At 46.8% G+C, this 22,662-nt stretch overlaps 1 protein-coding gene across 2 annotated transcripts in view; it reads left to right on the forward strand.

Annotated features, from left to right (window-relative positions):
- The window catches only part of Galnt14 (polypeptide N-acetylgalactosaminyltransferase 14), a 222,814-nt gene that overhangs the window by 194,775 nt on the left and 5,377 nt on the right, over positions 1-22,662 (forward strand). For both annotated transcript variants that reach the window (NM_001012109.1, XM_087553061.1), the window contains 4 exon segments: positions 9,538-9,664; positions 12,057-12,149; positions 16,421-16,504; positions 16,962-17,106. In NM_001012109.1, the coding sequence (NP_001012109.1) occupies positions 9,538-9,664; positions 12,057-12,149; positions 16,421-16,504; positions 16,962-17,106 (449 nt within the window).

Here is a 22,662-nt window from a genome sequence, read left to right on the forward strand (position 1 = left end):
TGCCTTCACCAGCCTAGGGGAAGCTGTGTATTCCATCACTCCTTACTAAGAAGTTCTAGCCCTCCTCCCCAGCAGCAAATAAGTGCCCCCTGCAGCCCTCTGATAGACAACTGTGGTCTAGTCTCTTCCCTAAAGCCACCCATAATGATTCAGAGACTTTTACCATCTGGCATATTCTGGGTTAAGAATTTTTGTGGAATCAATAGAAAATCCCTCTAAGTTACACTTCAGCTCCGTCCAGTTTGTCTGCTGGGGTTCTCCCTGTCCTCTTGAACCGCACGAGGTGAGGATGATCCCTCTTGGGTGCAGCAGTCGCATTTGGATGCGGGCAGCATTGTCATTTGCAGGATGGCACATTCTGCTCTGACTTACCAGCACCCTTTCTTTCGAGCGATGTTAACACACAGCTGCTCAAATCAAGATGCAATCTCTTCGAGCCAGCTTCCGAGGGGTTTGGTATTACCAAGGGCTGATTTGAATAGCGCAGTCGGGAAACGGTCCCTGTGAGGTGTGGGAAAGACATTTAAAATCCATCACGAGATGTTTGAGAGCAGAGAAGCACTGAAGACAGCCACCACAGCAATCTCTCTGTTTCCCTGCGCCCCAACATTCTATTATGCTATAGCCAGCCAATTGTACTTTGAAAGCCTTTTCTGGATTCTTTCCCCCACTTTTGCCTTTCCTTTCTTTCTTTTGTAAAATTATTTTTGTACTTAAAACTACCAGAAAAATCAAGTACTTTTTCTAAGAGCAGATACATGACATGGTTATGTGCACAGGGTAGCAGTTTCAAGGAGTGGAAAACCAGGCCGTAAAGTACGAGAAGGTTGGGAATTCTAAAGTGGGTCCACAGGACTGACTGACGATTAGCATGCTTTGGCTATAAAAGAGGATGAAAGGTGCCTTGCAGAGCAAAGGAATCCTGTCTGTAGGGTATAACCCGTCACACACACATATACACACACACGCGCGCGCGCACAGACACACACACTATACACACACACACACACACACACACACTGTACAGACATACTTTACATACACTATGCATACATTATACACATACACACTACATACAGACTATACACACACACAGACTACACACACACACACAGACACACACACACACACCTTTCATCCTGGCCACACCCTTTGCTAAATAGTTCTCCAGTACTATTTATTACTGTCAGGTCTACTCTTCAGCTCCTGCCAAAGTGCCCTTGCTGAGAGGCAAGTCTCCCAGGTCTGTGTTCACAAGGGCTCCCTCTTACCCCTCTCCCATGAAAGTATCCATCTTCCTAGGTTCACCAGGCTGCTCCCCACCCTTCCAATCTTGGTAGACCCTCCTGAACTTTCAGACTGTTCAGGCCCCTCTACAAGAACAGAGCCTCCTTATGCACCCACTATGAACCCCTGAAGATGGCAGCTCTGGGTGACCTCTTCTTTGGCTGGGACACTTTCTCAGCCTTCCCTTTTGCTACCACCCCTCCCCCATCCACCCACCCACTTTGGCATCCCATTTTTTCAGCGCAGAGTTCTTTATATCACCCTTCCGCTGACCATCTAAGTATGTAGCTGTCTGGTTCTATGCCTGCCCCACTGCTGGCTACCTTAAAGCAAGAGCGGAAAGTTCATCTCATTTCTGGTTCGCAAGGCCCAGAATAGTTGAAACTGCTCACAAAATGCATGTGTGAAAAGCGAGAGACTGAATGGGAAAGGATTTCTGGGTGGCAAAGCAATCCAGAAACATATGTCTCTTTGGGTTCCAAAGATCATCCCACACCCAAACCCACAGATGCTCAAGTCCCTTATATAAAATCGTGTCAAATTTGCATAGAACCTATGTGCAAGCACTTGCATTACTTAAATTGCTCTCCCATTACTTATAAGACATAAAAGAACATAAATACTATGTAAACAGTTGTTTCATGGTTCAGGGGAGATAGTAAGAAATGGCTATACATGTATGCTCAAGACAAAAGCAATTGTCTATTTTCAATAAAATACCAGTCCATGTTTGGTTGAATCTGGGAAGAGAATGAAGGGCGGATACTATAATACCCGAGGCATCATTTGAAAGAGTTTCCATAGAATTCAGTGGAGCCACGTTTGAAGGGACTCTGATTGTGTAAACAATAGCAGCAGGCTGATATGTCGGTTCTCTCCAGACAGTAGAATTTCTGTGTGCTCTAGACATGTTTGTGTAATGTTGGCTTTAGTTCACAGCTCCAAAATGGCGTGTGCTCTTTGGCCAGGGTGACTAGGACTGAGCCTGATCCTTCCCTCACCCTGCCCCATCTTCCACTGTAGAAATGGCTGTAGATGGACTGGCTGCAGGGCCTTGTAAAAGCCATGCTGTTGGTTAACCTCCCCACCTGCTGACCTGGTACTTCATTCCCACCAAGTGTTTCTAAAATGAGCTGAGCACTTTTGATAATTATATCCACAGTTTAGGACATGAGCAGGCTTTAGGGAAATGTGGCTTTTAGATTTTTTTTCCCAGAGGTTGATTTGCATTAAAATTGGATACTTAAGCTCCAATTTACATAACACAGGATACATGTAATATATATCTACTTACTCTACTGACTCGGAGCCTGAGCCACATCTCACTTTTAGCTTTTGGTCTCTAGAGGGAAAAAAAAAGGAATCTGTTGCCAGTAACAAGGGAGTGTGCGCGGCAAGGTGGGGGTGGCAGTGCGTACTTCCAAAACCAGGAAGCTTTGGCACACATACAGGGTGAATATGGGATTCCTGAATTTAGAATGGGGGATTTCCAAAGCACAGCAGGCACAAAGGACAGTGCAAAAAAGAGAGATGAGGTAGAACCCAAAAGAGACTTGCTACCACCCACCATGTCTAAAATGAAGTCTGGGATGCCAAGCTATTCCAGGCCCAGGGGACATGGATGGCTCAGGAAGAACTTGGGCTGTGAGATGAAATAGGAGAAATTTGAAGCCCTAAGTTACTACTGAGTACCCCTGGGAAAGTTACCTCCCCTTCCTGAGTCAGTTTCTAGGGCTTGAAGGGGGAAAGGGTGATCTCTTAAGTAGGATGAACAGCTCCCCTCAAAGACAGCTGTACCCCCAAATACCTGGAGCTTGTTTGGATGTGACCTTATGTGACACAAAGTTTTTAAGCAGTGTGATGAGGTCTCTAATCAATGGGTTGGGGAATGTTGCAAACGGGTCCAATCTAATATCCCAGGATCTCTAAAATCAGAGAGCTTTCTGAGGCACGCAGCCGCAGAGTTGGCATAAGCCAGGTGCCATGCTCCGAAGGGACATTAGCAGCTGTTGGTTTAAAGATGGAAGAGACAACAAGAAGTAGCTGAAAGAAATTCTGGGCCACCAGCCAGTAAGGAGACGGGAACCTAAGTCCTGAAGCCTTGAGTAACTTTCTAAAAACAGCTGAATGAGCTTCACAGCAAGTTCCCCTTCAGAGCCTCCATGAAGGGACATGATCCTGCTGACACTTTGACTTCAGCCATGGAAGGCACTGAGTAGGGGACCCTCCCAAGCTCTCTAAGCTTGAGGAGAATCGTTAAAGTAACACAGGAATCTCGTCACATCTACCTGTCATGGGGCTGTGTGAAGAGAGCCGAGTCTCTGCTCCATTAGAGCTGGCTGCCTTCCCCTCAGAACGGAATGTCTGATAAAGGACAGTCTTATCTGCTGAGTTACCTCAGTGCTCATGCTTTTGCTTTTAGCCCAAGATTAGGGAAATGGCCTCAATAAGGACAAGCACTCACATTTGAGGAAACATCCTCTTTCCCCAAATACGTAATGATACATGACACCCTCTGGGCTGCTCTGCTGGAGCCCAGTGTCATGTGTGATTCTCCAGGCCACCCTTTGTTTCTACTCCTAAATGTCCCACATACTGTCAAAGAGGAACACAGTTGCTTATTTGCCATCGGAGTTATCGGAGTTTGGAAAGTTGAAGGGTGTTCATAATCACAGGGCCATGAGTAACCACTGTAAACATGTGGTTAATACTGGTCCAGAAGTAGAGGCCTTAATACAGTGCCAGTTGTCCCAGATGTGAAGTAGAATGAGTTTGGCTCACAGATCCAAAGCTATCTTTTGTAAGCCAATAGGATGATCTCTAGTCAAATTAGAGCATTCATTAAAAAACAATGGGATTGTCTTAGCTGATTTTGTGCTGCTGTCGCAGGATACCACATTGAGCAGTTCTCACTATCTTGGAGAGTGGGAAGTCCAAGATTGAATAGGGTTTGCTCGCTTTATCATCCATGGCAAAATGTACAAGCAGGAGAGCTTGAGAGAGGGCAAATTCTTCATCCTTTTATTGAAACAGGCTTCCATAATAACAACTCACTCCCTAGATAACAGCATTGATCCATGCACCAGAGCCAATCCCTCATGACCTTTTGGAGGTCTTGTGTTTTTAACAGTTTTGCTTTGAAGATTAAGTCTACAACCCATGGATATGGGGAGGAATCCTGGCCTTAGTAAATCCAGAGCTTGCTTCTTGACCCAGTAAGAGCTAGGAAATTAAAAATTACTGAATTACCTGTCACACAAGTAAAGGCATATTTATGAGTGACAACAGCCTGGTGAATGTCTCTTTCTGCCCAGCACTGTCTAATGCTATATTCCCTTTGTCCTCACCAATTTAAGCTCAACAAGAGGCAGAATAGATAATATGATCACATATGTCACAATAAACATATGTAAACACTCTAGGATGCTCCATGGGACCAAGCAAGATGACCCAGTATGTAAAGCACTTGTCACTAAAGCCTGGTGACTGGAGTTCAAGTCCCAGTTCAAGCTCCTTCCACCTGGTGGACGGAAAGAACCAACTCTCATTAGTTGTCCTCTGTGCTGTGGCCACACAGATTCTATGGTATATGTGCACATGTGTTGATGATCCCCCAACCCCACGCCCACACACATACCTCCACCTCCTCCTACACTCGCAACATACACCGAATAAGTAAATTAATGAAAAATAAACAGAGCCCATTGCACACAGCTATTCTTTTTTTTTTTATTAACTTGAGTATTTCTTATATACATTTTGAGTGTTATTCCCTTTCCCGGTGTCCGGGCAAACATCCCCCTAATACCTCCCCCTCCCCTTCTTTATGGGTGTTCCCCTCCCCATCCTCCCCCCATTGCCGCCCTCCCCCCAACAATCTAGTTCACTGGGGGTTCAGTCTTAGCAGGACCCAGGGCTTCCCCTTCCACTGGTGCTCTTACTAGGATATTCATTGCTACCTGTGAGGTCAGAGTCCAGGGTCAGTCCATGTATAGTCTTTAGGTAGTGGCTTAGTCCCTGGAAGCTCTGGTTGCTTGGCATTGTTGTTCATATGGGGTCTCGAGCCCCTTCAAGCTCTTTCAGTTCTTTCTCTGATGAACTGGTACTCTTTGCCCTTGTTAGAATTCAGGCTACGAAATGAAGCCAGAACCTTGACCAGGAATGGTGTGCTTCCTGGAGAAAGAGCTGCTCTCTGGCCCCTGAATTTCTACCCACCACTTACATGCTTGTCAGATGGGTGTTGATTCTGATGAAAGGTGAGGGTCCTAGGAGGCAGTGAAAATAGCTGATGTGCTAATGAGGAGATGGTAGGCATGAGAAGGGAATGCAGGGCACGAGGGCAATTTGCTCTCTAATATTAATCTGAAGTTCAAAAAATAAGGTCCCATCACAGTGCCCCCAGTGAGGACGGAGTAATTACACATCTCCCTGTCTGGGATGCAGAGTAGATCTGGGTATATGTGACATTTATCACCAGGGAGAAAATGCAGGCACTGATTAAATGAGAACCCCAGAAGACTCTCTATAGAAAGTCTCCATTCAACCTCAGAGATGGTGTCACCACGCGAGTGCAAACATGGAGAGTGAGGCTCTAAAAATGCATGGCTTCACACCTCAGCTCCAGTGGTTCTCATGGCACTTGTCCAAGCCCTCTTCAGGAGGCTGAGGATCAGCAGACTTTCTCAAAGGCTTTCACAAAACTGCTAACCAAACAGGCCCAGTGTGTGAGCGTGAGAGGTTGCTCGTCCTCCTCAAGTCACAATACAGATAAGTGCAGGCTGGTTTACAGCCTAGGTTTTAAGTATTCCACAGAATAGTGCTTAGAAATCATTACACTAATCTAAATACTCCTCACATCACCAAGAGGACCTCTTGACTCAAGTGACAACACAGGGACCCATGGCAGGTCCAAAACTCCAGTTACAACAATCTGGACTTGAGAGCTGAGAAACCTAACTCATGCCAGGCCAAGGACTCCTGTAGGTGGAGCAGCTGGTTTAAAGGAAAGCTGTTTGGTAGGATCGGACATGTAACTTGATGAGGCAGAAACTGGATGGTTGGTTATGTAGTTGCTACTTGTCCTACTTGTGGGTATTTTGAAGACAGCACTTGTGTCTTTGGGTGCACTGGCCAATAACAAGTACTCAGTCCTGGGGAAGAGGGATCTCAGGACAACAACTTCAAGTTTGGAGTTGGGAGATGTGCATCAGTTCCTGGTGTCTGGCTATTGGTTGTCCTAGCATAGCTATACTAGAAAACAAGAACATCAATAATTGGGATTGGTAGAAAGATGGATAAGAAACTGCCTGACCTAAAAGCACAGGAAGATGTCATTGTCTCCCTGAAGAATTATACTAGTTTAAATTTTAGCTCTAATACAACATAGGAGAAATGGAAATGGTGGAAGATGGGCTTAGAGGAGGAGGGAAGATGGGACAATGGGATGATGCCAAGAGATGTAGAAGATGTAGCATGGTGGCTTGTGTGTCTCTCTAAAGTGTCAGGTGTCCCTAAAGTTGAACACTATATCTGGTAGCAATGGGGATGCTGGCATGGAGGAAACTTCTTAGTGTCGTCAAGATGACAATGAAGCAGCCAGTGTTGGAAAGACATTCAATGGCAGCATCACTGAGGAAATGAGGATGAGGCAAAGGGCCAGGTGATGGCACTGTTTAATATGGGGGACTGCACATGGCTGGTGAAGGGCAAGAGTCAATGGACTCAGAAACAAAAGACTGGATGAAGAGTCTGCAGGGAGAGAAGTAGTCCATAGAGTGAGGAGTGTGGGATTGAGGTTGCAAGAATTTGGTTTTCAAATGAGGGGGGACATATGTCTCATTTGAATACATGGAAAAGAAGACACAGTAGCTAAACCACATGCATCTGCTTAGAGAAAAGCTGGCATAGTGTGCAGCCTATATCTAGTAAGCCAGGCCTTCGTCTCATGGCTGGGGGTTTAGAGAGGTTCCCTTTACAGAAAGTAGAGCAGAGCTTTCTTGGGTGACCTGGAGAAGAGTTGATGGGATCACACACAAGCAAAGAAGACTCAGTCACACATGAGGCTGACATGATTCCATGTCTGACACCTAAGATTGCTCATATATGGTGTCTGATCAAGATGTGGATCACAGGTAGTTGGCCGAAGCACATCTTGCTTATTAGTGGCTTACAAACGTCCAGCTCAGACAGTAACTTAGCAGCCACAAATGCCAGTTCTCTATATGTGGGACACCTGAGGAGACACAGAATCCCGGATATCCAGTTAATAAGCCCTGGTGTCCCCTGTAGTACTGGCAGAAGGAGGAGAAAGTAGAAGTAGCCTGGGAAGAAGTACACCCAGGTGGGTGATGTCATTGGAGTCTGAGTTCTCGAGAGATTGCCTTCACAAGGGTTTCTCATAATCGATGCCCTTGAGTTTCTGACAGTACTGACTTCATAGCTATTCTCAGAAGTCTCTTTCATTTGATACTGACAGCCCTTCTGTAGAGCATTTCTATGGTTTTGGTTTAATTCACAAGGAGATGAAGATCAAACTATAGCAAGCTGGAGCCTTGCTTTCCCAGGGATGCATCTCATAGGTCTGTCCAGGCTTGGTAGACAAAGACAAGCCTTTCCTTGCCTTAGGAGGAGGCAGAAGAGGGCAAGAAAGGGGCAGAGGACATATGAGAGTGGTGGGGTGGGGGTGGGGCAGGATCCCAGCTTATGTGTCTACTTCTGAGGGTTGTATAATGGAGATATAACAGGAGGCCAAAGGGAGGCAGTAGAGAGACCAGTTAGGGAAAGCTGAAAGGTAGGACCCAGGCTGCTGGACATATCCAGGCTTGTGATGGGAAGGCCCTGAGGCATCTTCATTTTTTGTCCCTGGACTAAGACTGGATCACAGGAACAGCCACTCTGGGATTTTTTTTCCTCTTATGGAGTGTGTCCTCACACTTAAGGATTCAATGCAAAAGCATGGGCCAGACAGGAAGTCCCACAAATTAGAAATTATCTTTTCTTGCCTTTCTACCACTGATGTGCCCAGTGGAGTGTAGGGTGAGAGAGGATGTTTGGGTAGATACAGTAAGGGGGTGCATGGTGTATAGAGAATTTTAAAGCAGTCATACCACTGGCTTAAGATGCTTTACAGTATCACCATACACGCTCCAAAATAGGGCAATGATAGAATATTCCCCTGCCCTCTCCTACCACCATTACCATCTCCCTGATCCCTAAACTGAGGTAAAAACCTGACCTGGAGCCTACTCTTGCTAAGTCCAAAAGAGAAACTGACTAGAAACAGGCTTCTCTAACTCCTTCCACCCTAATTCCACCCACCCACCACCACTCAGTAGCAAAACAGGAAGAGGTAAGTATATGTATGAAACTCCCCCCTGGGGAGCATCCCCAGTAGCTCAGACTGCTGCTCAGGCCTTGTCTTCCTATCCTAGGCCTCAGTTGGTTCCTGTTTATCCAGTAGGATAATGGTAGGTTTGGGGTGGTCCAGGTGCCTTTGTCTGCATCCTTGATATGGTATTTTCTACTTTGCCCTGAGTGTCCACTCCTGACAGATGTCTGGTCCCTATCTTAGAATATTATTCTGTGTTCTCAGAATTCTTCATGTTCTCCCTGCATCCTGCTCCCCTTCCCCCGCCTCCTCTCCATCTTCCCCTCCCCTTTTCTCCCCTCCCCCTCCCTCTACCTTCCCCTCTCTCCCCCTCCCCCTTTCTGCTGTGTGTGTGTGTGTGTGTCTGTCTGTCTGTCTGTCTCTCTGTCTCTCTGTTTCTCTCTGTTTGTTTGATTGGGAGGATGCATTATTTGCGTGCCACAGTGTTCCTGTGGATGTCAGAGGACAACTTGCGAGAGTTCACTCATTCCTTCCGCCATGTTTGTTCAGTAGACTTAACTCAGGTCTTCAAGCTTAGGAGCAAGTGCCTTTGCTGGCTGAGCCACCTTGCCAGCCTTGCCCTCTATCTTTGTTCTGTTTGAGGTCATAAAGTGTGACTGTAACTGATTTTCTACACGTATGTATCAAGTTCCAAAGCAAGCCTTTTATGATCACCCAAAACATCCCCACAGCTCCATGCTATTGAGCGGTCCCAGATCACTCTTCATAGTGTTGGGACTCAAATTACATGTACTCCCCAACAAAGAAATACACAGCCTAATTGGAGAATTTGTTCTTAAAAGCCTACGAAACCCTAGACACAGTATCTCAGAGCCAGGATAGAAGGATTAGAAAGTAATAAAAGAAACGTGGATGTCTTACAGAAATCTCTTTCCGAGTGTGGATGTGCGGAGGTGGCCTGGAGATCATCCCCTGCAGCCGGGTGGGGCATGTCTTCAGGAAAAAGCATCCATATGTCTTCCCTGATGGCAACGCCAACACATACATAAAGTAAGTGCATGCCCTGATCCAATGTGTGCGGATGGCAGCAAGGAAATGGTGGCCATAGGTTTGCAACAGACCACAGTACTCTGCAAGATAGTCTGAGTGCCCTAGATGATGCATGAGTTACATGCCTGCAACCTGGACTCTGCCTGGGCAACTGGCATTAGAGCCAAGACTTCCTTAGACTATCCCTGAGACTTGAGGAGCCCTACCAAGCCCACCCACACCCACCTCACCCCTAGAGCCTCAGTAATGAAAGTAACTGGTCAGGTCCATCCTGCAGGGCTTTGCCTTTAGGTATTTGCAAAGGGGGGTGGTGGTGGTTAGAAACAGCTGGGTAACTTAGAGAAAGATCCCTGGGAAGAAGCAAGAGATGGGAAGCCTGGGGAGTCCAGCCTTGTGCCTGCTCCAGGGCCTCCTGATAGACTAGAAGAATCCAGACGGGACATACCAGATAATCCAACCCCAGGTCCTCTCATCTCATTCAGCACCTCTCTGCTACAGATATAGAAGTAAGCAACCCAAGGGTACTCCTTGCCTGTCTCTTCATCTCCCTCTCCTTCATACATCTTCTTCCCAACACTTCTCTTCTTTTAGTTTTCTCTTGTCAAAATATTCATGCATGCTTATTTATCTTGTGATATTTTAAAATAGTGTGTGTGTGTGTGTGTGTGTGTGTGTGTGTGTGTGTGTGTGTGTGTGTGTGTGTTGGGTCATGCTTGTGAATACAGTTGCCCATAGAGGCCTAGGAGAGCATTGAACCCCTTGGAGATGAAGTTACAGACAGCTGTAGGCCACCTAATGTGACTGCTAAGAACCAATCAAATTCGAGTCCTTTGCAGGAGCGGTACCCACTTAACTGCTGAGCCATCTCTCTAGCCCCTGAGTGTCTTCATATTTTTCTTGACTTATGTTTCTTACTTTGATCCTCTCTTCTCTTGGCACCCAGTTGCTTCTCTCATCTGTCCAATTCTCCTTTTCTTTCTTCCTGATGTTTGATCCATTTGTGTTAGGGAGGGGAACTTTATATCCTTTGATATCTATCCTCTCTCTCTCTCTCTCTCTCTCTCTCTCTCTCTCTCTCTCTCTCTCTCTAATGGTGTTCTTTCTTGTTTTACCACACATGTATCTATATGCATATTATATCCTGACATAACTGCCTCAAAGGAAGCATGGGTTTGAACTGTGGTCAAATTCAGCATTTTACAAAACAGGGCACATAAGGAGAGGATGGGTAGTGGTTGGGGGGAGCCCACAGGCTAGGGAGCATCAGGGATTCTCAGGTTTTTTAACTATAAAAGTAGGCCAAGGAGGTATGGCATAGCACTGTGGGATGGCTGTGCGAGTACAGAGACCTCCAAGTGGGAGCTAGCAGGGTCCTGGAACTTCAGATATTTGCCCTTTTTGAGATTGGGCTTTGGCCAGTGAATATCCTTGCAGGCTGATGGTAGCCCATTCTGCTCAGAGAAATGAGGCACATTGTTTGCAAAAGAGCTTCTAGCTTGCAGATAGTGAAGTCACTTACAAGAGCCAGCCAGGTGACCTTAACTGCTTCCAGTACCCCCCAAACCCCACTTGCCTGTGATCACCTGTCCTTTCAGATCTCAGCTCAGCAGGGGTTGCCATGTTCTCTTATCAAATGTCTGTGCTCTAAAGTAGACTTAAGAACCTAGAAGAGCAAGCTAGTTAGATCCTCAAGTTCACTTTCACCCAGGTACTCCAGCTACCCGGGTCACCAACCCTCACTGTTTCTGATTTCTCTTCTTTTGACACTGGGGATCTTCCTGAGAGCCCTTGACTACAGAATATTCACAATGATCCTTCTTCTGCCCTTCTCTCTTCTACTGTTATCTTTAGGGTCAAAATCAAGCCGAAGTTTGATGAAAAGATATGGCTTGATTGCAAATTCATTACACATAACCACTGCTTGGTCCATGTATGTACTGACCTTACTCTTTAGGTGCCAAGACCTCAGCATGTCCACTGTGGGAAAGTAGAGGAAGGCCTACCAACCAAGCAGACCAGAGGTTAGCTGGTCCTCACAAGTTCCAATATGTACTCAGAGGGCCAGGCAACAAATGGATACCCCATTTCTCCTGGCTTTTTACTGCTTCTTTGAGAGTCACCAAAGTTCAGCTTCTGGTCTGATTTTTCTTCTTTGTACCTTTCGTGGAAAGGTTGTTGATAGTTCTAAAGTTCTGTCTCTTGGGGTGCCTTTGGAGACAGGGGACAGTTGCTGGTGCTCTGGTGTTCTGGAAACAGTAATATGAGCATCTTGTTCTGGTGGCTGCTGCCTGAATGCTGTCGCCAACTTTGCCTTTGTGTGTGGATTTTCAACTGGGAATGCCCGAAGGTGATTCCCAGACAAGCCCCCTCTTGAGCCTTCTTATCTCCCCAGGAACACCAAGCGGACAGCTGAAGTATGGATGGATGAATACAAGCAATACTACTATGCAGCCCGGCCTTTCGCCCTGGAGAGACCCTTTGGAAAGTAAGTGTGCATTGGTGGAGGAGGGCGGAGAAGTAAAAAGGGCCTCTGTTCACAGGCCATCGCCTTAGCAGTCTCCAGAGCCTCTAAGCTCCTCCAGGCCTAGAGCTATGGCTGTTCTGATTTCAGATCCCTTTACACTCTTACCCTGTTCTGCATGTGTAGGGGTTTTGCCAGCCTCCTGGATGACCACTTTAATAGAGGGAGCTGACCCTAGCCTTTCATGGTAGATAGATAGTACCAGCTCTTTGCAGAAAGTTAGCATGGCGGATGGGACCTTCCAGGTTGGAGTTCTTTCCTCTACTTCTTAGTTTCCCCAAGCTTAAGCCCCACCCCTCCCTGGGAGGAGGAGTGCTGTTAGGATGTCCTTTCCAGCAGTAGTCAAAGTTCATGGAAGAAGACTGTGGGAGGTGAGGAGAAATGTTTATTAAGTGCTAGGTATCGTTTATGGGGTGTCTCTTTAATCTTGCCTAAGCTGTGAGAGATGCAGTTACCGAGCCCTGCCTGTCAGGTAAGGGGCCTAAGACTTAGGCAGAGGAAGGCACAGCTTACACCTGTGAGGAAGATGAAGGTTCATAACACACTGATTCCAAACCCATACGACCTTGCATTTCCCAGCCCTGAGCTGGCTGAAGTAAGGAAACCTTGCAGTTTTCCTTAGCTATCATTTGTGTTTCTTGGTGTGTGTTGGGGTGGGGGGGGGCCACAACCATGATGTTTTATCCCACTAGTTTCACCCATTCAGCACCTAAGGCCACTGAGCTGATGGGCTTTTGAAGGCTAAACCTCTCCGGTTGAATCCATTCCTGCACTAGAGTATTATTAAATCAGCGCCAGCCAAAGTGACTGGCACCTCCAACATCACAGTTCCTGCACACGCTCCAGTTTTCTCACCCCACCTCTCCTGAGGCATTGGATCTTGTCTACATCAGAACTTTGGGTCCAGTGGCCATGTCTTATCAGCCTCATCTTTCAACTACTGCCCGATCCACCTTAGATTCTTTCTCTCTTACTTGAAGACAGATCTCAGAAAGTTTGGTCCTCTGATCTTTAGCTCTGTTGTCTACCTAGTAACACCTTCCTACACACACACACACACACACACACACACACACACACACACACACACACACGTGCGCGTGCGCCTGTGAATGCACAAGGCTTGTTTAAATCTTTCTCCCCCGTGCACAGACTACTTGATAGTCTCATGACATTTCAGATACTCCCACCAATAATACTTCACTGCTATGTTGGCAGTGAGGTCACAAGGTACCTCCTAGTCCTGCACTCTTTCCTAACCAGCTCAAACCCACCATGTCTATTAAACCTTCTTCACTCCCTTCCCACCCCTTAGCCCACCACCTCCTTTCCCTTGCATGGATGGTACCTACTCTATGGATGAAATAGAAAATATTGATCTCTCAAGACAAGTCAACCCATTAGCCTGGCCACAAACCATACTATCCTTCTCCATTGCTTTTTGTCTTTGTGGACAGGTGCACTTCCTGTATCAGTAAACCAGGCCTCCTCCGGATGCACCATTCATGCCTGCCTTCATTCATAAATCAACATTTATCACATTCCCACAGTATGCATTCATCTCCTCCTGCCTGCTGGTGCAGGGCCTCTCAAACTTTAATGAGCACACAGATCTCCCAGGGAGCGTGTTAAAACATGGAATCCGATTCCTTTGGTCTGTGTTTCTAATAAGCTCCCACGTGACACAGTGCTGCTGGCGGAGGATCCTAATCTGAAGAGCAAGTTTCTGAGGAGTGGTTCCTCAACTAACCTGACAGTGGAATTACCTGCAGATCCTCAAAGCCCCTACTACCGAACTCATCCTCCTGAGGACTGGTTTTGCTTGGCTTTCAAATAACTTGTGTCCACAGCATTGCAGATGGAGTGACCCGCCTGTGTCCTGACACCTCCATTCTCCCCAACCTTGGTTCTCCTCTCCTGTATCTTGCCTTTCCTACTTCACACCTACTCCTTGACTTAAAAGGGAGGGGGTAAAAGAAAATAAACTATAAAACCTTCCTTTAAGGTGGCATTGCTCACCACCTTGTATGCCTGCATGATCCAGCATCATGGAGGAGTGGTCTACTTTTGCTGCCTCCCGCAGGCCCTGCAGCTGTTCCCACAAAGCTTAGACCAGACTCCTTCACTCTCTGTTCTCCCCTTGTGCTGCCCTTCAGCATTATCTTCTCCAACCTGCTTCCTTCTGCCGCCTCTCTGGCCCCTAGGCGTCCAGTCTTTTCTGTTGTTCCTAAGTCCTACTTTTTCCATCTTAACTCCCTGTTGCTCCCATTCCTGACAGGCTTGTCTCTCTCTGAGGCTATGTCGTAAGTCTTCTTTTTACTAGGTATTCTCCCCAGTAAGGATGCCACATCTATCTATAGCTCTGTTTCTAATGGGAATCTTTCCCCTGGGCTACAGTTTCTTACACCCAAGTATCAAATGGCCACTTCTACCTGGATGTCTCCCAGACACCTCCTGTGTAACAAGTCCTAAGCTAAACCCATCAAGTTTGTTTCTGAATCTGTCTCTCAACCCATATTCCCCATGTAACCCCCATGAACAGTCTTTCTTACACCATATGAGCCAAGCCACAAGTCTGGGTACCGCCCTACTTCCTCATCCTTGCTTGAAGTGATAATCATGTCCTGCTGCTGCTGCCTCACTCAAAAACTGAGAACCCAGGCGAACCCAGGCTCTCTCTGAACAGAGTGTCAAGTATGCTGAAAGCATGGCCTCTTTGTCCCACCGGAGCTGAGAGGCCTAGTAAGGAAGCATGCTTTGTACTCTGGAAGAAGATAGAAGGCCAAATGTGTAGCTCAGTGGTAGAGCAGTTGGCTAGTTAGTGTTCAGGAAGCCCTGAATTGAGGGCCTGCGCAAGAAGAAGGGAAATGCAGATTTGGAGGAAGAGGGCAAGGAGGAAAGGGAATTGAGTGAAGTCATGGAGAGAGAAAAGGGAGAAAGGGAGGCTGGACAGGAGGCAAGGCTATTTTTATTGGCTGCCTAGAGAAGACAAGGTTTGACTACTACTTAGGTAGAGTGAAGATGAAAAAAAGTAGAGGATTGACCAAGCCCATTCCTACCCAGTCACTGAAAGATCTCCTTCCTGCTGCTGTCCCCACTTGCACTCCAGCTGGCCCATTCTGGAAGCAATAGTAAGATTTTCTCAAAGCATCCCTTTGCTATACCCTACAGAAGGCCCACCAAGTCTATCCCAGTACCCATGAGATAGAGTCAGCATCCTCCAGCAGTGCCTCATGTGGATCTTTGTGGATTCCCTTTCTCCATTCACACGCACTCCTAATTTAAGGCTACATAGCCAGTGTTGCTCCTGCAGGACACTTTTTGACTTGTTCACAGCACTGATCTCTGCTTTCCAATCTTCTTCACCTATAACGGGACCCCTGCCTTACCCACCCTTTGGCTTCTCTGGATGGCCACTCTTCCTTTCACATACCAGGACCAATACCCATTGCTCTCTTGAGTTCTATAGGCCCATCAAGCAACAGTGTACCTCCAAGGGGTCATGATGACCTTCAGGGCCACATGGGATATGGTACTTGAATCACTGTCTTGTACTACTGTTCAGAAGCTTTAGTACCCCTGCCCTGAATATGATGCCTGTCAAATAGCAGTGTTCAGTGGGTATCTCATGATCAGATGTATGATGAAACATCAGCAGGATGCTTTGAGGCTAGGGAGGTGTGGTAGTCCAAACACAGAGAGACTGAGTAAGAGTGGACCAGGGAGGTGTGGTAGTCCAAACACAGAGAGACTGAGTAAGAGTGGACCAGGGAGGTGTGGTAGTCCAAACACAGAGAGACTGAGTAAGAGTAGACTGGGGAGGTGTGGTAGTCCAAACACAGAGAGACTGAGTGAGAGTAGACCGGGGAGGTGTGGTAGTCCAAACACAGAGACTGAGTAAGAGTGGACCAGAGTTCCAGCAGTGAGTTATTAACAACATACTGTCATTCTCAAAGCTTGACCTTTAATGAAAATGAAAACCACCCCCAATTCCATTTTCAAATAAAAGCACAAGCCCTCACTGTTGTTACTATATCATCAAGAGATAAAGCTAAGGTGTTTTCATAGGTCTTCCTGGAACTAGAAAAATCTCTGCTCGGTTCTTTTACTCAGCATCCCCTAGAGATGTGTGGATATGAAGCATGTCACTGGTGGGGGAAGCCACTGATGTAGATTCCTGCCTCTGACAACTGTGTTTTGTCTCTGTGTCCTACCCTCCAACCTCATCATCCCAGCATTGAGAACAGGCTGAACCTGAGGAAGAATCTGCACTGTCAGACCTTCAAGTGGTACCTGGAAAATGTCTACCCAGAACTCAGGTACACCTACCTGCTGGAACCAAACCTAGCAACAAGAGGCCTGGTCTTAGCTGGCCTGGTCTGGAAGAGACATGACCTATGGCCAACTGGAGGAGATTTAAGTCTGTGGAGGCCTAAGCAAACCAATCTTTAAAACCGGAAGGAAAATTATGTTGTATCTAGTAGAATGGGAGACTGGGGTCAACTGTTAGAAGTGGTACTCTGGGTTGTACTAAGAACATAGGGTTGGTGACATAGATTATATCCTAGAGATCCATCTGCCATGGGGCTACTGAGAGTCCCTTGTTACGTCATACTAGCAGCATCCTTCCATCCTCTGACCAGTGCCAACTTTTGTGACAGCTCCAGGGAAGATGGCTCTCTGCCCTCTCAAAACTCACCCCTAACCTATCCAGCAGTTAGCAGCACTAATGTCAAAAGCAGTGTGTTCTCATCTGTCTGCATGGCTTTCTCACAGGGTCCCCCCAGACTCCTCCATCCAGAAGGGCAATATCCGACAGCGGCAGAAGTGCCTTGAGTCTCAAAAGCAGAAAAACCAAGAGACTCCACACCTCAGGCTAAGCCCCTGTGCCAAGGTCAAAGGAGATAGAGCAAAGTCTCAGGTAAAGTAACTGCCTGGGGTCATAGCACTGCCTGCCACAGAGAGCAGAGATGTCTAGATTAGCCATGGTCCCTGCTTCAGCATGACACTGGGAACCCAGAATGGTGCTGAAGGACCCATCTTACCTGGCTTTTTCCCACTTAGTTACCAAATACCTGGAATTCCTCTGAAAAATGGCTTCCAGGTGGCATCTGCCCGTAGGAAATGGTCCAATCATTAACAGGAGCTCAAAGACTAGCAGCTGTCTCCTACAGTAAACATGGGCCAGGTCAGGCAAGGAAGATCACACAAACCAACTCTACAAATATGACATGCAAAGAGGAAAAGAAGCCTGCTCCTAGACGTCAAGACAAGACACCCGAACCGTGTCTTGCAGCTGACTTCCAGGCATTCGGAGCAGACTTGGTAAAACCACTTCCATCCACTGCTCTTTTTCTGGGCACCTCTACATCTGTGGATTATTTGGAGGTGATCTCCAAGGAAGTTTCCTTGTGCTTTGCTTGGTTTGTCAACAGGAGTATATCCTGTCCAAGCCCTGTGTTTTGCCAATATTCTCCTTTCTGAGGCTGGCCTGCTGTTTTCAAGGTCACTGACAAAATCACCACCTGTCTTAACCTCCATAGCATTTGGCTGAGCACAGCCACCATGTGATGACTCCTCTCTCAGCCTTGTGATCCCACAGGATCTCTGCTTCCTTGTCTTCCTGTCTGAGTTCTTGCCTAGTGCCTCTCCCCCACCCTTCTTTTCTCTATAAACTCTTTTTTTGGAGATATTACTCACATTCCCAGCCTTGACCATCTCCTGTTTATTGATTCACAAATTCTGTGTCTTCATGCATCATTTATCTACTCAGCAGACTCTTTGTTAACTGTGAAGGTGCACAGATGCAAGGCTGGGCTGCAGGAGGGAATGCGCAAGCAGCCTCTGTGATCTAATCTCTCTCCCTGAGTGTTTCTCACTGATACTGCAGAAACACAGGGATGTGGCACACAAGTCTTGTGTGAGCATTGGAAAGTTGTACCAGAGGACTTGAAAATGGGCTGTGTTTTGAGACAGAAGTAGAAACAGACAGGATCAGGAAAGGGGAGAGAAGGTGACCCAGGAAATACAGCATATATGGAGACCAACAAGTATAAGAATAGGCTGTAGGGAAACTGAGGTCACAAGGTAGAACAAGAGAGCACCATAAATGTCGAGCTTGGGAAGAAGCAGGAGCTGAATTCTGATCTCTGTCCTCCTGAGGAAGTTGAGTTTTGTCCTCACTGGTAAGACATCTGTACGGTCCCAGTAGATGGCTCTAGGAACAAAAGGTCCACAGGTAAGAACTCCCCCTGAACTGTTACTCAAACACTGAGTGAGGCAAACTCTCTGGGGTTTAACTCCACAAATGGCCTTGAGCACTCAGGCTGCCTTGCATTGCACAAGTTCTCTGCATAGGTCACTGTTTGCCCTGGTGCCACGGGTATAATTTCACTAGTGTCTCAGTTCATCTTTCTCCTGTAGCCCGTCGTGTCTGCAATCAACAATGTTCTCTCTAGAAAAACTCTTGTTATGTCTTACACTTACTTATTCTTGGTAGATCTACATTCCCCAAACCCAGATCTGTTGACTTTTGGAGCCGGATCCTACTTTTAAAATGTCCCTGGTGAGAATGCTTGCATTAGATTAGATCCACAGCCCCTAAGTGTTCCTCCTGTCCTCTCTCCATCCAATGAGCCTCATCCTCACTTTGGGTGTGGTCTCCAAACCAACACCCCAGCCTCAGCACAGCAGCCTTCAATGCCTCTCCATTGTTCACCACAAATATCCACACTCTCAAACCTAGCTCTGGCTTGAAAAGACTTTGCTGGAAGCACTCCGTGCTCCAAACAGGACAGAGGAGGCGGGGTGGGAGTTAGATTAGACTAGAAAAGAAAGGAAATGGAGGTGTCAGCTTTACTTTAGATGTGGCTGCACAGCTGGCAGTGACACGGTTTGCTCAAGTGGTACTTTGTAAAGCATTGTGAGTAGGTGACACATCTTTCTGTGAGTCTGTGTGTGGGTGTTGCTCATGGGAATTCCAACAGTCAGAATGTTGTCTGGGCCCTTCCTTGGGACAGGATTCGTTTGGTCTATTCCCAGCAGAGCGGAGCTTTTCTAGAACATGCCAACTTTGGTTGCATAAGAAGGTGGGAGGGAGAGCCACTAACTGTCTGGGTCTCAGAGAGGGTCCTTTAATATCTGGTCCTAGGAGAAGTAGCAGGATGGAGGAGAATGGCCCACCCTATTTCAGCTGACTTTCCTATAGTAGAAGGAAGGCAAGCAATGACAGACACTTGGGGTCATAGGGGAAAGGCCAGTAGGTACACAGGGCTCTCTCCTTGGGGCAGTGGTGGCTACAGCTCGACTGTGCTTTGAGATAATAGCTGATCTTTGTGGCTCTCAGATGCTAGATCATCTAGACCTAACCTAACCATCTAACCTCAGCAAACTGGACAGTAGCATCTTGGGTGCCACGTTACCTGCTGAGGAGACAAGGTAGACTCATTCAGAGTTAGACACATCCCATTCTCCAAGGGTACATAGCCTAGCAACAGGACGGGGATAAATTTTTAGGTACTCAGGAGGAAATCTACATTTCAGTTAATATGATTATGTTACTTGAAATGAACACAAGTGGGTAGGCATGTTATATGTCCTGATAGGACTGACTCATGATTTCTTCTCTTCTTACTGGGGTCCTTTTCCTCATTCCTCACAATTCTCCATTGTTATTGTCCTTCATCTCAACCCTTTCTGTACACATTAGACACTGGTGGGATCCTTTCCTATCTATGTCTTTGCTACCTGCCCTGACTCTTGTTCTGTCCTGAAGGTGTATGTCTGCCCTTGGACCCATTCAGCCTTTCTTCCTGCACCCACCTCTTTGGTCACTGAGATCATAGCAAGGAAGTGATATAGGAACCAAATAAGATAGGTATTGTTCTTTCCCCTACCTACTCCACAGTTGATGCCACCAAAACTCCCAGAGATTATCTAGTGGCATATACTCATGGTGACCCCACACCAACTCTATTCACAGTTCTCCAGAGCTTGCTCAAGCCACATCATTGATCCAGAATTTTGTTAACTGTTTGGTCCTAGGAGAAGACACCTGTCTGTGACATTGCCTCTTAAAGGGTATAAATATTAAAACATTGACTAGCTCCATCTTGGCAGAAGAAAGCTGGCGAGAGGGCCTCTTCATTACAGTCACTTTCCAGTGACAAATCCAAAAACAAAATTCATGCCCCTGTAAGAGGGTCTGGAGTCAGTAGAAAACAGTGTCCTCCATAACATTTATGGGAGGTTGGGCAAGATGAGAGTTGGGGTCTCTGCTCTACAAATGTCACACAAGATTCCAGGGATACATGGCTATATTTGGGCCAGGCTTCAGTTTCTCCCCATTTCTGGCTCTGACCTCCATGGTGAACTCTAATCTTTCATATTCACTTCCCTCTGAAAGCCTACATATGTCTACCAGAGACACAGCCTACCCTCAGAGGACAGACCCAGGCATCTCATCAACATAGATCCTGAGATCAGGTTGGAGCCATTGAATGGGTGTTTTAGAGCCCTGAGTCACAGAGAGTGGTAGAAGGAGGTCAAGGTTCTGTATTTAGGTGGCATTCAGTCACCAGATAGATAAAACCCAGGCGATGGGATGTCCCCCCAACCCCCAACCTGACCTACAACAACACTCCTTTGGTTTTGTTGGTTTTGTTTTGTTGGCAGGGCTGGAGAAAAAGCCCAGAGCTTTATGGATGCTAAGTGACCACTCTCCATCCATGCCGCATGCTCAGCATGGAGGCCCTCTAATCCTGTAGCTGATAATTGTTCTTCTTCCACACCAGCCCATCCACCTCCCACACCCTGCCTCGGCTTCCTTCTTGCTGCCTTGTCGTCCTTTGGAGCAAAATGCTGGATTCGAATGTCTCAGAGACGCTGGCAAACTGATGCCGTGGGGTAATGCAAGAGGCATACATCATGCATTTGAAAACCATTGAAGCCCAAGAAGTCTCTAGGCTAATACATTTCCTCTTAACTTCACTGAATTCCCTGGAAAAATCTCTGTGAAAGGTAGAAAGAAGACAGATGCTCCACTATCCTTTCTATTCCGAATTAAAGCGAGGGAAACGTAAGACAGTTTGAAGTGCATTCCATCCCTGCCCAGCCAGTGCCGAGGCTCTCAATTTTGTGGAGCAGGAGGCAGCAGCTGGGAGCCCCATGGGTGGATGTGATTGAAAATGCTCCTCAGATCGACAGGCACAGGGACACCTCCAGGGTAGAGAGCTCAAGTCTGCAGTGGAACAAGCTGCCAGGCAATCACCTCCTACCCCTTCTTCCTCAGTGTTCCTCATCACAGCCTAGGAATGGTCCCTCAAAAGCATCGTGTCAACCTGTGTCTGGGATAATTTCCAAAGGAAAATCTAAAGGGACATTTCTCTTTATTTTCTTGCCTTGCTCTGAGTCACTGGTGTCACCATCAGAGACAGTAAGAAAGCCTTTGATAAATGGAAGGCGGTATTCTGAATGTGTGTGGATTAACCATGTATGGTGGCCCTCTTATTAGAGCAGTGGTTCTCAACCTGAGGGTCACAACCCCTTTGGGGGGGATCAAAAGACCCTTTCACAGGGGTCGCCTAAGACCATCCTGCAAATCAGACGTTTACATTACAATTCATGACAGTAGAAAATTATAGTTATGAAGTAGCAATGAAAATAATTTTATGGTTAGGGGTCATGAGGGGGTCACAGCAATAGGACGATTGAGGACCAGTGTACTAGAGTGATTCTTTTCATATCACATTTGAGGTTACAGAATTCACCAAGAATTTGCAAAACTATTAAGCCAGTGGGCAGGGATCCCAGCTATTGTAGTTACCCCAGAGCCCAACCATGTGACACAACAAAACAAGGAGGATGTGGCATGTCAACCCTACATATGAGACAGTTTAGAAATGTAAGAGAAGACAGGGTGGAAATAAAAGGGATGACCTCAAACACTAATCTAGTGAGGGTTCCAAAGAATATGCTAGGTCACCCTGTTGCCTCTGGGCTGGGAATGTCTCCCGGGTAGAGCTGAGGTCTGTGCCTATGAACCAAGAGAGATAGAGAGCCCAGCACGGCCCACCAGCCATTTGAGTTTTTGTAACAACCAATGCTGACCCCTATGGCTGATCCTCTAGAGACCTTTGTATCAATTAGAGGTTTTGTTGGACCTGGCTCATTTATTCCAGGCATTTGTCATCAGGGGCATATTCATAGGCTAAAGGGTTTTCCTGTGGGTCCTACAAGGTTAGAGGACACCTGGTGTCACCAATGTCCTCTGCTTAGGTCCCATCTCATCAGAAGGGAGCTCATGAGCAGAGTGAGCCTAGCAGCTGCTCCTGACATTGTTCAGAGTAACCATCAAGTCTTTGAGCCTCGCTTCCATGAAAGCATACCTAAGCATGAAGTAGCTCAAACCGGTCAGGCACTGAAAAGGCTCTAACATCAATGAAACTAGCCATGCCACTTTACTGTAACCTCATTTGTT

This window comes from Rattus norvegicus, chromosome 6, assembly GCF_021556685.1.
Source record: "Rattus norvegicus strain SHRSP/BbbUtx chromosome 6, alternate assembly SHRSP_T2T, whole genome shotgun sequence".
NCBI classification, from domain to species: Eukaryota; Metazoa; Chordata; class Mammalia; order Rodentia; family Muridae; genus Rattus; species Rattus norvegicus.